The sequence below is a fragment of the Theropithecus gelada genome, chromosome 7b, assembly GCF_003255815.1.
Source record: "Theropithecus gelada isolate Dixy chromosome 7b, Tgel_1.0, whole genome shotgun sequence".
NCBI classification, from domain to species: Eukaryota; Metazoa; Chordata; class Mammalia; order Primates; family Cercopithecidae; genus Theropithecus; species Theropithecus gelada.
In genome coordinates, this window is record NC_037675.1 from 82,185,111 (window position 1) to 82,202,250 (window position 17,140).

The 17,140-nt window shown below is 38.4% G+C and overlaps 1 protein-coding gene and 1 pseudogene across 2 annotated transcripts in view; one reads left to right on the forward strand and one right to left on the reverse strand.

Annotated features, from left to right (window-relative positions):
• The window catches only part of CEP128 (centrosomal protein 128), a 466,370-nt gene that overhangs the window by 332,150 nt on the left and 117,080 nt on the right, over nucleotides 1–17,140 (reverse strand). The window contains exon 14 of one of the 2 annotated variants that reach the window (XM_025391920.1): nucleotides 12,099–12,179. The exons of the other annotated variant lie outside the window; for it this stretch is intronic. Coding sequence (XP_025247705.1) covers nucleotides 12,099–12,179 — 81 coding nt within the window. The remainder of the gene's footprint in view (nucleotides 1–12,098; nucleotides 12,180–17,140) is intronic. 2 annotated transcript variants of the gene reach the window in all.
• Nucleotides 14,832–15,105, forward strand: LOC112628729 (annotated as a pseudogene).

A 17,140-nucleotide genomic window follows, 5' to 3' on the forward strand; every position in this document is an offset into this window, starting at 1 on the left:
ATACACGAACACTTTTATACTGTTGGTGGGAATGTAAATTAGTTTGACCATTGTGGAAGACAGTAAGGTGATTCCTCAAGAATCTAGAACCAGAAATACCATTTGGCCCAGCAATCCCATTACTGGGTATATACTCAAAGGAATATAAACCATTCTGTTGTAAAGATACATGCACACGTATGTTTACTACAGCATTATTTACAATCGCAAAGACATGTAATCAGCCCAAATTCCCATCAATGATAGACTAGATAAAGAAAATATGGTATCTATATACCATGGAATACTATGCAGCCATAAAAAGGAATGAGATCATGTCCTTTGCAGGGATCTGGATGAAGCTGGAAGCCATTCTCCTCAGCAAACTAACACAGGAACAGAAAACCAAACACCACATGCTCTCATTCATAAGTGGGAGTTGAACATTGAGAACACATGGACACAAAGAGGGGAACAACACACACCAGGGGGGCCTGTTGGGGGATGGGGGGTGAGGAGAGGGAACTTAGAGGATGAATCAATAGGTATAGCAAACCACCATGGCACACATATAACCTATGTAACAAACCTCCATGTTCTGCACATGTATCCTATTTTTTTGTTTTGTTTCTTTTTTTTTCAGAAGAAATAAAGAAAAAAAAAAGAAAAGTAAGGTCAGAAATTGACTTAGATACTGAAATCCAGTTTAAGCTTTCAAAGGTTTTCCAGCAGGAGAATAACATGATTAGGTATGTACTTGAGAAAGATTAATCATCAAAAGACTTTATGCTAACACTAGGATATTAAATATTATGGCAACATTAAAAATAATTGAACATAATCCTTTTAAACAGGAATGGACTTTTAGAACCAATTCTTCTCTCATCTGAATTGAATTTCAGCAATCAAATTCAATGGAGCTGGCTTATCATACATAAGAACAAACTGTGGCATTTGCAAGACTGGAAAAGAACACATTCGTCAGTTTTTCTGAAGACAATACACATTTTCATTCAATTCAATAAATATTTACTGCACTCAGCAATATCCTAGTTGCTGAGACATGAAGATGAATAACATAGCATATTTCTGTCTTCTATTGATCCAGAGAACTACAGGGCCTAGTAGGCAAGACAGACATCTCTCAGTTATTTTTAATAAATGTGATATATATGAACAATTCTTTGGGCTCTATTTCAAATCTTGCCTCTCTTCCAAATTTATGCTGCCTACACTATGCTAACACTTCATTCCTGAGTGACTTTATCTGATTTTATGGTGAAGAAAGAAATGATACTTTCTTCAAAACAAGAGCCATACGTTAAAAAAAAAAAAAAAATAGGTAGTGGCTAAGGAAGCAAAAGAAGTTAATTTAATAGTTACTATAGAAAGTATTAAAGAGAAAAAGAGTGGGCAATGGGGAAAAAAGAGACAGAAACAGAGGTGGAGGAAATAAAATGAATTCCCATGCCAGCCAATCCAGGAAGTGACACAGCTCCCAACACCACTCATGCCAAAGTATGCCTAGTACTATCTTCTTTCATGATCGAAGCTCCCTTAACACCAGTGTCAGTAAGGGAAAGGGGCTTGAGAGGAAAATGGTAAAGAGGAAAAAGATCAACATGCGAACCTGATCAACAAGACGCGGCTCCCAAATATTCACAAGTAAAGCTTTTTGTAACACTGCAAATTAATTTGACTCTACAACATTTAAAAAGCATGATCCCAAGATAAATCAATTATTTGTAAAGCCTCTATTTCATCCTGAAAAATTAGTGAAGAAAAAAAGCCACTTGTTTAATTTATTCCATTTTCCCAGTTTTATGATATCTGAGAAAACCTCTTCTAAATTTTAGGACAAAAAAATTAACTGTAAATTATTATTTTAATGTTTATACTAACTAAACTGTCAGTTATGGAAATACCATATACATGATACAATAGTTGTAGATTTATAGTTACATTTTTATATATTTATATACTATATATAAAACACTTTTTCGTATGCTAGAATAAATATGTGTACTGCAAAATTATGTGGATGTTTACATTATACTCATTTTACAGAACATAAAGAATAATTTTAAAATTTTAATCATTTTTAAATAAAAGTTTTTATAACTTTGAATTAATGACAAGTTCATTTTAATGTGTTTTGGTTACAAAACCTTGGTATGCACACAATTAATTACAATATTTCTTATATAATACCACACAAACCAAACTGCAATGATGGGTTTCATAATATGGTTTCCAGAAGCACAGTACAATGAAAAGTACCAATTGCCCAAATGTACCAAAATGATAAACTGCAATGATAATGATATTTCAACCACAGACATATAAAGTTCCATTCTTTCCAAAGGAAATGCAGTAACATTAAAGCTAGTAAGTGGTAGACAAGCCAATGATAGAATTCCATTTGAAATATAATTCAATTAATTATCTATAATACTGACCCTATGAACAAAAATTAAACTAATCCCTGTGCATAATATGACTTCTTTAAAATAGGGACTAAATGAAAATATTGAATGAATATAAATGCTGCGTCTAAACAGGATACAAATACCACGGTGAGAAAAATAGCTGACTCAAGTGCAAAAACATATATATATATGTTTATGTATACATATGTATATATTTATATATATAAAAATTGTATTCATATTTTGTATTTATTGAAATTAGGCTGACTTCTAGCTTGTTGGAACATTTTACAGTTTCCTTGTGACCAGTTAATTGCATTTAGATGCAATTAACTAAACTAAACTAAAATGAACTACATGCTTTAAAAAAATCTTCAAAGAAATTATGTATTGCATATAACATTATTGATGTGTGTATATATATTTATAAATGTGATATTAAGATTAACATGAATTCAACTGACATTTGCTTGGGTGCCAACTAAGGACACAAGGCTGCTCAAGGGCAATGAAAAATACATGGTAAGGTCCTGCCTTTCAACTAAAAGAAAAACTGATTACTGGCACTGTCAGGTATGACCCAACAGCAATCAGCCCCCATTGCCACCTCCCTCTAACATATTCTCCTATCATATGGAAATCCAAAAACTGAATACTCAGCATTCACTTGAGCTAGGTTTTGGGGAAAAAAATAGGATCTCTCAATTAGATGCAATGTTTAGAGATTTGGAATGTGGAAGTGAGGCAGGGACCATATTCTTGCTAATTTGGACATACTAGTCATACAGTATAGTCATACCGTATGTTACTAGTCATACAGACATTATTTGTTTTGTTCTGCAGTGGATCTCACCCTTGGTCCTAGCTAAGAGGCCTTTGCAGCAGCAGCTTCCCAATCCCTGGAAGCCTAAGCAGGACCATGTCTGCCAATGATATTACAAACACTTACTAATAGAACACTACAGCAGTTCTATTTCCAGTACTAACTCCTAACTGATATTATAAAGTTTTGCTTTTATTGAATAAACTAAAGAATTAACAAGTTTAATAGAGTTTCACCTGAAATTTTCAGATTCTCAATTAAGCCATCCCCTAGTCACCTCCATTGGGAAATTAGTTTGACATATGTTTGCATGTCTTGATGAACTCATTCATTTCAGCATAATTTGAGTTTTTCATGAACTGATACTGAGAGGACAAGTAATCAATTTTCCACAGTCAGGAGAACTAAGGCAAGTCTCTTTGAATAAAAGAACTCAAATCAATCAAAGGAAGTCTGGGAGCCCTGAACTATACCTACATGAAGCTAAATTAGGCTATCATTCATTGAGACTATAACTCTTTCAAATGGTGTTTTTTAAAGTCATGATTGGTAGAAAGTAGAATACCAAACTTAAAATGTGAGTCAATTCTTTTCAACTCAAGCAAAATTCACTAACAATCTTTAAAACTTGATTCAAATTCTTAATGAGTGAATTAGGAGACGAATAAAAACATCAGGGGCCATGCTAATAACCATATCCCACATATTATTCCTTTAAAATACAACCTACTGTCTTTTCTATCATTCTAATTTTGACCACATATACCATTATCATTTTCTTTTTGCCAAATGGAGCAGAAACACACAAACTATATCAATCCCAAATAATAGGTTCTTCAGTCTTAGTGATTAAAAATACTTATTTCTAAACAAATCCTACGAGAGGCTTCATACAACCTCTTTGTACTTTTTAATAAAACATGATACTAAACTTAAGCAAACGACAGAAAATCATGTTCTATTAATTAAATACATTCATTTCTTTGGGAAGAAATAAAATATTAACTTCTCTTTCATTCACTAGATGTTCACTACATGGAAGATTTTAAATACACATTTCTTTAGAGTGTTTAACTTAAAACACAAGGGACATGTAATTAACATCTAGACCTCAGTAACACACAAGAGAAATTCTGACCCTGGAACACATATCTCAAAGTACATTTCTGTTTTCTTAATTTATCTCACACCCTATTAGACTGATAATTTTAACACTGCAACTCTGATGTTTAAAGTAGGCACTTTGGGAGAATAAAATTTTAATATAAATAGGATAAAATTCTTCAGTTTAAAGCAGATTGGTATTTGAGACTGCTTTTGATTAAGTGAGAACAACTTCATTATAGATTTGCTATGAAATGCAATAGGCCAAGGCAGGTATCAATAAAAGACATACACCTATGTCTCACCAGTATTGATGTGGCAGCAGAGAAGACTAAGAGAAATTACACAGATAAATTTAAAATATATATATTGTTCTGAAATATATAACAAATATTGAGGGAGAGAAACTTAATGTAACATAACACCTAATATTATTGCCTTACATCATAATAGAACATTATAGTTTATTTGAAAGAGAACAGACACATTATCTTACGTAATACAATAAACTTGTGCACTTGGAAGGAAGCAATTTTCCATTTTAAACACAAGGAGGAAACAGAAACTAAGGAAAGCTAAATAGAGGAGAGACTTCGTTTTTCAAAAATAAATATTGTTTCAAATAAATATAATAATCCTTTTTTAATTTGAGAAGACATAGAAAGGGCTTTTTTTTGGGCAATTTTTCTTTAAATAGGCCCTCAATAAAATGCTTCAACACCTCCCCCATAAAGCCACCCAATATTCAAATAATTAAAGTAAAATCAGTGTACTTTCTATGCCACTAAGAATTCAAGACATGACTCCTAGCCCAATTTCACACCATCCAATCACATTATCACCTACTAATTCCTACTTATGTTTAAATTAAGTAAAATTAACTATTAAAGTTAAAAATTTAGGTCAATTTGAGTTCAAGATGGCTAACTAGAGACACAGATACCCGCTCTCTACAGAAGCAAGAACCAAAATTGCAAATCGATTCTTATACCTCAAATAGAACATCGAGGAGAGAACACTAGAGTTTTACAGAGAAGTCTCAGGAAACACCAGGGGAACATAAGGTACAGGAAACAAGAGACCAGCTCAATTGGGATCAGCAGAAGACCCAGGGGGGAATGGTATTACAGAAAAAGGGTACGTGAGAGAACTTCAGCTGTTTGCATTCCCACCACAAACTGCTGCAATCTGAAACACTGGAGAGCTCCTTTATCTACATGAACCCTAACACTATCAAGGACAGAGGTCTGAACATCCCAGAAGAGCCCTGCACCAGACAGGAACTTGTGCTGGGTTACTCATCCCAACCCAGACACCTGAGCAGCTACAGCTGGGTGCCACTGTGACAGCACAGCCATCATAGGTCTACATCCTACCCTGGGAACCATAGTTCCAACATCTACACATCCTGGGTGCCCACGAACATCTCCCTGTGTCCCCCAGAAGGCTACAGCAGCACAGAACTGACTGAACCCAAAGGTAGTGTGGGGTCCCTAGTACTCTAGCACACAGGAAGTATGTCCCAGGAGAAAGAAGGATAGAACGCATCAAAAAAGCAACCTCTGAAACAAAGGATACCAAGGTAAGCACCTTCAAGAGCCCAAGAACTCATTGTCTGGGACCAGGAGAAGTGACCCCACCACCAGTAGTGGCACAAACTCTATGCTTGGCCTCACAAGCGGAGAGTGAGATCCCTACCCACTGGCAGTGGTCTCTGTGCTCAGACTCACAAACAGAAAAGTGAGACACCTTTTGCCCTTCTGCAAACTGCTGCAGGCACAGCCAATACAGTAGCCAGATGTCTGCATGTATGGGGCTGTGCATGGCAACTATGCCCCACTGGCAGCATAACATCTGTGCCCAGCCTTGTATAATGTCAGGATCCCTCCCCACCTCTGCATGACTCTGCAGTGCTGTTGCCACAGAAAGCAGGAGAGACTGAGAGCTGCACGTCTGGACTGTGTGTGGGAACCCTGTACCATACCTACCGACAACACCAGCATTCCTTTTGGAACCGAGAGGATCACCTCACCACTGCTACTGCCATGACTCATACCCCAGCACCTGCTTAGGGATCTGAGAACACAATCATCAACCTGGACCACCGCTACCACTACCTGCATGCAAGCAAGCCATATGAAGACCCAAAATCTGCCCTGAAGCCCAAGATCAAGCATGCTTGGCCCACCATTGCCACTATGAAGACCCAGAGAACTTACCCAGCTGACATCTCCATCCCCAGGAAAAATGCACCACAGCCTCCACTAATAACTGTACCCTAAACCACCAAGAAAACAACAGATACCACTGACGCTGTTTACAGCTGAAGAAATCATACAGAGACTATGCTACCACATGTATTCAGAATAAAAGCCAAAGGGCCCTTCCCAACCAAAACCACTGATGTGTCTTCAGGAAACATTCCTCCCCTATGAAAGCAAATTCAAAAAACTGGGGGAAAAAACAACTATTACGGACCTCTAGGGACAGGGCATAGCTAAACAAGAAGCAGCAGAAACCTCTGCAGATGTAAATGTCCCTGTCCGACAGCTTTGAAGACAGCAGTGATTCTCCCAGCACAGAGGCTGGGATCTGAGAACGGACACTGCCTGCTCAAGTGGGTCCCTGACCCCCGAGTAGCCTAACTGGAAAAGCCTAACTGGAAGTACCCTAACTTGAGTAGACCTCAAGCAAACTCCAACAGACCTGCAGCCAAGGGTCCTGACTGTTAGAAGGAAAACTAACAAACAGAAAGGACATCTACACCAAAACCCCATCTGTACGTCACCATCATCAAAGACCAAAGGCAGATAAAACCACAAAGATGGGGAAAAAGCAGTGCAGACAAGCTCAAAATTCAAAAAATCAGAGCGCCTTTTCATGTCCTTTGCCCATTTTTTAATGGGGTTGTTTGTTTTTGCTCATTAATTTATTTAAGTTTCTTACACAATCTGGGTATTAGATCTTTGTCAGATACATAATTTGCAAATGTTTTCTCCCATTCTGTAGGTTGCCTGTTCACTCTGTTGATAGTTTCTTTTGCTGTGTAGAAGCTCTTTAGTTAGATGTCACTTGCCAATTTTTGTTTTTGTTGCAATTGCTTGTGTAGTCTTTGTCATGAAGTCTTTGCCAGGGCTTATGTACACGGTGGCATTTCCTAGGTTTTCTTCTAGGGTTTTTACAGTTTTGCATTTTACATTTAACTCCTTAATCCATCTTGAGTTGATTTTTGTATACTTGAAATTTGTTAAAGTCTAGTTTATAATTTTTTTTCAATTATGATTCATGTTTTTGGTGTTCTAAGAAATCACTGTTCATCCAAATGTTGTGAAGATTTTGTTTTCATAAAGAAATAATTAATTTTTAAAATTGTTTTATTTTCTCCCATGTATGAGCTTGGAAATTATATATTCATTATTCTTATTTTAGTGATACACTAAAAATTACTATATACATCCTTGATTTGTTAAAATATAAATTTGTAATTTTATAACTTCCTTCACTTTAGAATTGAGAACTTTAAACCATATTAACACAATACACATTTTCCAAAATTAGCAGTATTACTGATGCATTTCTAGTTTTATAAATAATCTAAATAAGAGACAGCATTACTGTTTTTCAGGTCAATATTCGTCTAGACTTTTCCCAAATTTTTATCCCATATATTGAACTTCATTAACTGCTATATCTTTGTTCTTTGTTTCTCCTTGAGAAAAAAATTTTATATACTTTCCTTAGTGCTGTTCTGCTGAAATTCAATCAATCAGTTTTTGTTGTGCAGAAATTTTCTACTTTTTAAAGAGAACTTTATGAACCTAGGTTGGCAATTATTTTCTTGCAGCACTCTGAAACATCTTTCTATTCTTCTTGTTTCCAATTTGATCTTCTAAGGTAACACGTCTCCCTTGCCCCTTGCTGCATTTGAGATTCTGTTCATTCAAGTTGGTTTTACTAATTTCACAAAAACATGTCTAGATGTGATTTTCACTGCATTCATTTTACTTGGGGTTCTTAGAGCTTCTAAAATATGTGAATTGATGTATTTTCTCTTCAAATATTGCTTCTGCCCTAGTCTCTTTCTGTCTTTAGGACTCCAATTATCCATATCTATATTAGAATTTCAGACCTATTTACGATGCCCCATATATCTCTTAGGAACTTTTCTGTATTTTCTATTATTTTGTCCCCTTATTATTCAGAGTGAATATTTTCTTCCGTTACACTATTCTCTCAAAGAGAAGGACTTTCAGAATGATAGTTTAAAGAGCTCACTAGATCCTCTTTCTAGCACAACTCACCATTATTTGGTTTAAAAAAAAAAAAATTATTGGTTAAAAAAAAAAAAAGAAAAAAAACATTTATCTGGAAACTGTCCTAAGGGCCCAGAGCAAATAAAAATGTATTTATTCCATTACCTCCCACCATATACAAAAATCAACTCAAGGTAAGTTAAAGATTTAAATATGAGACCTGAAGCTATAAAAATACTAGAAGAAAACCTAGGAAAAATTCTTCTGGACTTTGGTCTAAGCAAAGAAATTATAATTAAGATCTCAAAAGTACAAGCAATAAAAACAAAACAGACAAATGGGACTTAATTAAATTCAAAAGTTTCTGGGCCGGGTGCGTGGCTCATGCCTATAATCCCAGCACTTTGGGAGGCCGAGGCAGGCAGATCACAAGGGCAGGAGTTCAAGACCAGCCTGACCAACATGGTGAAATCCCGTCTCTACCAAAAATACAAAAATTAGCCGGAAATGGTGGCGCACACTTGTAATCCCTGCTACTCAGGAGGCTGAGGCAGGAGAATCACTTGAACCAGGGAGGCAGAGATTGTACTGAGCCGAGATTGCGCCACCACACTCCAGCCTTGGCAACAGAGTGAGACTCTGTCTCAAAAAGGCAAAAAGAAACAAACAAACAAAACAAAAGCTTCTGCACAGCAAAAGAAAAAAATCAACAGAGTGAACAGACAACCTGCCGAATAGGAGAAAATATTTGTAAACTACACATCTGACTGATTAAACAGAATTTACAAGGAACTCTAACATCTCAACAAAATAACAATAATAATAATAAGTTCATTAAAAAGTGGACAAAGAACAAGAACAATCATTTTTCAAAAGAAGACATACATGGCCAAAAAGCATATGAAAAAATGCCCAACATCACTAATCCTCAGAGAAATACAAATGAAAACCACAATGAGATATCACCTTATACTAGTCAGAATGGTTATTACTAAAACATCCAAAAAAAAAAAAAAAAAAAAAAAACCAGATGTTGATGAGGTTGTAGAGGAAAAGGCAATGCTTGCACACTGTTGATGGAAATGTAAATTAGTACAAACTTTATGGATTGCAGTATGGAGATTTCAAAAATAGAACTACTGTTCAAGCCAGCAATCACACTACTGAGAATATACATGAAAGAAAAGAAAAGAAATCATTACATTAAAAAGATCCCTGCACTTGTATGTTTATTGCAGCACTATTCACAACAGCAAAGATAAGGAATCAGTGTACGTGTCCATCAATGAACAGATTTTTTAAAATGTGGTGTGTATATATACGCGCACACACACACACATACAAATAAGCAGCAGAATACTATTCAGCCATAAAAAAGAGGGAAATCATGTCTTTTGCAACAACCTGGATAGGACCAGGGTCCATTAGGATTAAGTGAAACAACTCAGAAACAAAAAGTCAAATACTGTGTGTTCTCATTTATACGTGGAAGGTAAATAATGAGTACACATGGACATAGAGTGTGGAATAATAGATACTGGAGACCCAGAGGGTGGGAGGGAAGTTTGAGATGAGAAGTTTCTTAATGGGTACAATGCACATTATTCCCATGATGGTCACACACACACACACACACACAAAAAAAACAAACCCAGACTTCACCATTATGTAATATATGCATGTAAGAAAACTACACTTATACTCCTTAAATTTGTATACATTTTTTAAATAAGTACTTATTTAAGACAATCTATTAAATCTTGGTACGAATAATCAGCATCTATGGCATCTCAGTCACAAGCTATTCCCATCCTGTCCCCTCTCAACTCAGTTGTCTGAATCTCCACTCTAGACAGGCATAGTCAAAAACACACAGTTTCCTCTCACCCTTGCTCAGTATAGGGCTACAGATTCACCCACAGAGGGGCAGGCCCCTAGCTTCGTATTGCAGAGGCTCTATTCCAGGAAGACAGAGATAAAAGACTGGGGCTTCCTTCCCCCAGTCAGCCCCAACTTGTAGAGCACAAGGTGTGGCAGGCCAAGAATAGGAGACCCAATTGCCCATACCCCAATTCACTCAAACAGTAAATGTTCTACAACAGAAGAGGCAAGGTGAGATGATCAGGGGCTACCATGCCCAGTCAGCACCCTACTTGCAAAGTAGGGGTATCATTCTAGCAGAAAGCAGACTATAGTCTCTATCACAAGCCCCACTACAGTTGTGCAAGATCATGCTGAGAGGGAGAGGCCTTATGAATAGAGAGTTCAAAAGTTCTACCCAAGGAGACTGACTTTATCTGGAACAAGGCATGAGGAAATTCACAGCTAAGGACATTGTCAAAAACAATGGAAATCTGGAGAGTGATCAGCTAAGAGAATGGTAATTTTATAAGACTGGTAGCAACAAGCAAAATAGTAGATCAGCTAGCAAAAAAATCAAACAAAGAGACAGCTAAGAGCCCTCTGGGAGTCCGAGAACACCCCAAAGACTGGCAAAATCCTAATCCTGCTAAGAAGTCCAACTTTAATTTAGATTATATCACAATGTATGTGCTACATTGCTGGTAAAAAAACAAAAACAAAAACAAAAAAGAAAAGGAAACACTAGGTAGCAATTAGTGAATTAGCAGAGGCTAAAAATTGAGTGAGATATCAACAGAATTAGACCAACCAAAGCTTAATGAGATCAGCGAACTAGACAATCAAAGAGAACCCAGTTAAAGCTCTAGTTAACCCAGATAGCAACAGACTGCACACCTGATGGAGAAGTGACATCAGTGGCTACGCACTGCAGGGAAAATAGGTTTCACTGAACTATTACAGCCAGCCAATTCGCTAAACTACTAAAAACACCCAAGACAGAAAAACCCAAAAGGTGGAGAACGAATCAGTATTCAAAGTTATACAAAAATTAGCTAAAATGTCCAATCTCAAAAAAAGTTATAAGACATACAAGGAAATAGGAAAGTGTGACTTATACAAATGAAAAAGAGGATACAATAGAAAACAGCCTTTTGAATGGGCCTACATGTCAAACGTAGGAGACAAAGATTTCAAATCAGCTAGTATAAATATATTCAAAAAACTAAAGAAAAACATTTTTTAAAATGTAAGATAATCTCTCATCTAATAGCGATATCAGTAAAGAGATGGAAATTATTTTTGAAAAACAAAAATTCTGGAATCGAAAAGTACAATAACCACAATAAAAAGCTCACTTGAGGCCGGGCACGGTGGCTCACACCTGTAATCGCAGCACTTTGGGAGGTCAAGGTGGATGGATCATGAGGTCAGGAGATCAAGGCTATCCTGGCCAACATGGTGAAACCCCATCTCTACTAAATACAAAAAATTAGCACGGTGTGGTGGCACGCACCTTTAGTCCCAGCTACTCTGGAGGCTGAGGCAGGGGAATCACTTGAACCTGGGAGGCAGAGGTTACAGTGAGCAGAGACCACGCCACTGCACTCCAGTGCACCCCAGCCTGGTGACAAAAAAAAAAAACCTCACTTGAAAGCCCCAGTAGTGAGGTTTGAGTTGGCAGAAGAAAGAATCCACAAACTCGAAGATAATCAACAGATATGATGCAATCTGATGGAGAGAGAGATAAAATGAAGATAAACACTGACTCAGAGAAATGTAGTTTATTGACAGACATGTAAAGGTAAGAACAGAAGAAAAAGGAGAGAAAGAAGAGAAAAATATTGAAATAAATAATAGCTAAAAACTTCTAAATTTGAAAAAAAAAATTAGTGTACATATCCAAAGGTCAATGAACTAGGCCTATGTTACAATGCTACAGTCTTTGTGAGTAGAGTAAGTGTATTTTGAGTTCATTCAGACTCCTAGGGCTTAGCCCTCTGAGTATCCCAATTGTGAAATATTTACCAGAGCTCCTCCTCTTCAGTGGGCCTATAAGCTCTGCTTATGAATCAGAAAACATCTCAGGAGAAAAGTAGTGCCAAATGTCAGAATTGCCACTCTGTACTTGCCTCCCAAACAAAACAAAATACTTGAACCCTCCTGTCCTTGCTGCCTAGAGATAACTCTCTGAAACCTTCAAGCGCATATATATATATATATATATATATTTGTTTTTGTTTTTGGTTTTTTTTAGACAGAGTCTCACTCTGTAGCCCAGGCTGGAGTGCAGTGGCCGGATCTCAGCTCACTGCAAGCTCCGCCTCCCGGGTCCACGCCATTCTCCTGCCTCAGCCTCCCGAGTAGCTGGGACTATAGGCGCCCACCACCTCGCCCGGCTAGTTTTTTTTGTATTTTTTAGTAGAGACGGGGTTTCACCGTGTTAGCCAGGATGGTCTCGATCTCCTGACCTCGTGATCCACCCATCTCGGCCTCCCAAAGTGCTGGGATTACAGGCTTGAGCCACCGCACCCGGCCAACATATTTTTAAAAATATGTCCTCACCAGCTTTTCTAAACTGTATGAGTATAAGGTTTACTCTACAAAACATTAGTCCATCACTCACAAAAGCAGAAACTGTTTCTCTTTCTTTAATGAGAATTGCAACAAGTTTGCCAAATTTATTAATCTTCTCTAAGGAAGACTAAACTATAGTCTAACATTTTATCATTATAGGTTCCCCCAAATAAGATATTCTATGATACAAACACATTCTTCACCCAAGTAAAGTACTAAAAATTAAACACATTCAATGTACTTGAAAAAAACTTCCTAATGTTGACCATTGTTTATATTAGTCATATGTTACGTATTAGCACTGTTTTCTTGGTGCATATGAATAAGTCAGCTTTACTTTTTAGAAAGATAATTTGTACTATTTGAATGTTCTGAAGAGCATAATAGACCTGTTGAATTTTGTCACTGTTTAAGGCTGAGTACAATCTCATTTCCTTACGCCCTTAGAGAGAACTACCTGAAAACAAATATCTAAAAACAATTTAATTTGCTACTTAAAATTATATGCTATCAAGTTAAAATCACTCTAAAGATAAGGAAACTATAAAGACTACAGGAATAACATATGAACAGTTAAAATGGGCTCATTATAAACAATACTAACCCTCTTTCAATGCTATTTGAGGTAGACAAGCATTGAATAACTCTTAATTACTCAGATACTCAAGGAACATTACCTCATTTGTTTAGTGCCACCCACTTTTCCATAGCAAGTCCTCAAATAATTATCTCCAAAGCTGTATTTTATCTTTCAAATTGCTTTAAATATTCAATACATCCATAGATAATAAGTTATCATACTTCATATTTTCTGAGGAACTCAAGTTATATATCACACATACACACACACACACACACACACACACACACACACACATACACACACAAACCTGCACACAAAGCTAAGAATCACAAGGCCCCATTTAATTTTTTTTTTAAGAGATGAAGTCTTGCTCTTTCACCCAGACTGGAGTGAAGTGATGTGAACATGGCTCACTGCAGTCTTGGCCTCCCAGATTCCAGTGATTCTCCTGTCTCAGCCCTCTGTATTACTCCATTTTCACACTGCAGATAAAGACATACCCGAGACTGGGCAATTTAGAAAAGAAAGAGGTTTAAAGGACTTACAGTTCCACATGGCTGGGGAAGCCTTACAATCATGGCAGAAGATGAAAGGCACGTCTGGCATGGTGGCAGACAAGAGAAAGGAGCTTGTCCAGGGAAACTCTGCTTTACAAAACCATCAGATCTCACGAGACTTATTCATGATCATGAGACCAGCACAGGAAAGACCTGCCTCCGTGACTCAAATACCTCCCACTGGGTACCTCCCACAACACATGGGGATCCAAGATGACATCTGGGTGGGGACAGGGCCAAACAATATCATTCCGCCCCTGGCCCCTCCAAATCTCATGTCCTCACATTTCAAAACCAATCGTGCCTTCCCAACAGTCCCCCAAAGTCTCAACTCAAAAGTCCAAAGTCCAAAGTCTCATCTGAGATAAGGCAAGTCTCTTCCGCCTACGAGCCTGTAAAAGCAAAAGGAAGTTAGTTACTTCCTAGACACAATGGGGGTCCAGACATTGAGTAAATACAGCCATTCCAGATGGGAGAAATTGGCCAAAACAAAGGGGCTACTCGCCCTATGCAAGTCTGAACTCCAACAGAGAAGTCAAATCTTAAAACTTCAAAATAGGAGCAATGTGAAGAAGAGGCGAGAATGACCCCCTGACCAACCAAAGTCCATGCGCCACTGCATCCAGCATCCAGCGCCTACGTCCCGCCGCCGTTGCCACTGTCACTATGCCCAAGAGAAAGGCTGAAAGGGATGCTAAAGGAGATAAAGCCAAGGTGAAGGACGAATCACAGAGAAGATCCACGAGGTTGTCTGCTAAGCCTGCTCCTCCAAAGCCAGAACCCAAGCCTAAAAAGGCCCCTGCAAAGAAGGGAAGAGAAGGTACCCAAAGGGAAAAAGGGAAAAGCTGATGCTGGCAAGGAGGGGAAAAGCCCTGCAGAAAATGGAGATGCCAAAACAGACCAGGCACAGAAAACTGAAGGTGCTGGAGATGCCAAGTGAAGTGTGTGTATTTTTGATAACTGTGTACTTCTGGTGACTGCACGGTTTGAAATACTATTTTTTATCAAGTTTTATAAAACTGCAGAATTTTACTTTCTTTTTTAAGCTATGTTGTCAGCACACAGAACACTTCATTATTGTTTTTGGGGGAAGGGGCATATGTCACTAATAGAATGTCTCCAAAGCTGGACTGATGTGGGGAAAACACCTTTCCCTTCTAGTTTTGAGAGACTTCCTCTTGGGTCCCAGGAGGAGGGATTCCCTGACTTTGACACACATGGCCACCTTGGCACAAAAGCCTTGTGCTATGGAAAAACAAATTCATTTCTATGTCCTCTTCTCCTTTTCCATCTTTCAGCATAGACTTAACTCCCTTAAGCCCAGACAGCTACTGGGACCTGACCCCTAGTCATTGGTTACCAGTGTGTCAGGCAATCTGGACTTTCCAGTGATGCCGCTGAGATGGCACCTGTCAAAAGAGCAGTGGTTCCATTTCTAGATTGTGGAATTCAGATAAATTCTGCCACTTTCATTTCACTTCCTGAAAGTCAGGGTCAGCATGTGAAAAGTTGTTAAACAACATGCTAAATGTGAAATGTCAACCCTCACTCTAAACTTTCCCTGTTCAGACCATCAGATGAAGACTTCATTGGGTTTCATAGTGGCTTCTGATTTTTGGTAGTACCTTGAAGAAGGGAGTTTGAAAGTTGTTGTATACTGTTAACAATTGTCTGCCCATGTCCTGCCTGAAATACCGTGATTGTTTATGAAAAGTATCTTTAATAAAGCTGGATCAAGTTTGGCTTGGAAAAAATAAACAAAAACTCCAAAAGGATCTCCTTTGATTCCATGTCTCACATCCAGGTCATGCTGATGCAAGAGGTCGGCTCCCGCAGCCTTGTGTAGCTCTGCCCCGGTAGCTTTGTAGGGTAGAGCTCCCCTCATGGCTGCTCTCATGGACTGGCATAGAGTATCTGAGGCTTTTCCAGGTACACAGTGCAAGCTGTTCATGGATCTACCATGCTGGGGTCTGGAGGAGAGGACAGTGGCCCTCTTCTCACAGCTCCACTAGGCAGTGCCGTAGTAGGGATTATGTGTGGGGGTTCCAACCCCACATTTCCCTTCCACACTGCCCTAGCAGAGGTTCTCCACAATGGCCCCGCCCCTGCAGCAAGCACCCAGGCATTTCCATATATCCTCTGAAATCTAGGTGGAGGTTCCCAAACCTCAATTCTTGACTTCTCTGCACCCATACACTCAACACCACATGGAAGCTGCCAAGGCTTGGGGCTTGCGCCCTCTGAAGCCACATCCTGAGCTCTTCATTGGCCCCTTTCAGCCATGGCTGGAGCAGCTGGGATGCAGAGCCCCAAGTCCCTAGGCTGCACACCACACAGGGACCCTGGGCCTGGCCCACGAAACCACGTTTTCCTCCTAGGCCACTGGGCCTGTGATGGGAGGGGCTACTGCAAAAGTCTCTGATATGCCCTGGAGACATTTTCCCCATTGTTTTGGAGGTTAACATTCAGCTCCACATTACTTATGCAAATTTCTGCAGCCAGCTTGAATTTCTCCCCAGAAAATGGGATTTTCTTTCCCATTGCATTGTCAGCCTGCAAATTCTCCAAACTTTTATGCTCTACTTCCCTTATAAAACTGAATGCCTTTAACAGCACCCAAGTCACCACTTGAATGCTTTGCTGCTTAAAAATTTCTTCTGACAGATATCCTAAAACATCTCTCTCAAGTTCAAAGTTCCACAAATCTCAAGGGGAGAAGCAATATGCCACCTGTCTCTTTGCTAAAACTTAACAAGAGTTACCTTTACTCCTGTTCCCAACAAGTTGCTCATTTCCATCTGGGACCACCTCAGCCTAGACTTTATTATCCATAATGCTATCAACATTTTGGGCAAAGCCATTCAACAAGTCTATAGAACGTTCCAAACTCTCCCACATTTTCCTGTATTCTTTTGAGTCTTCCAAACTGTTCCATCCCCTGCCTGTCACCCAGTTCCAAAGTCGCTTCAACATTT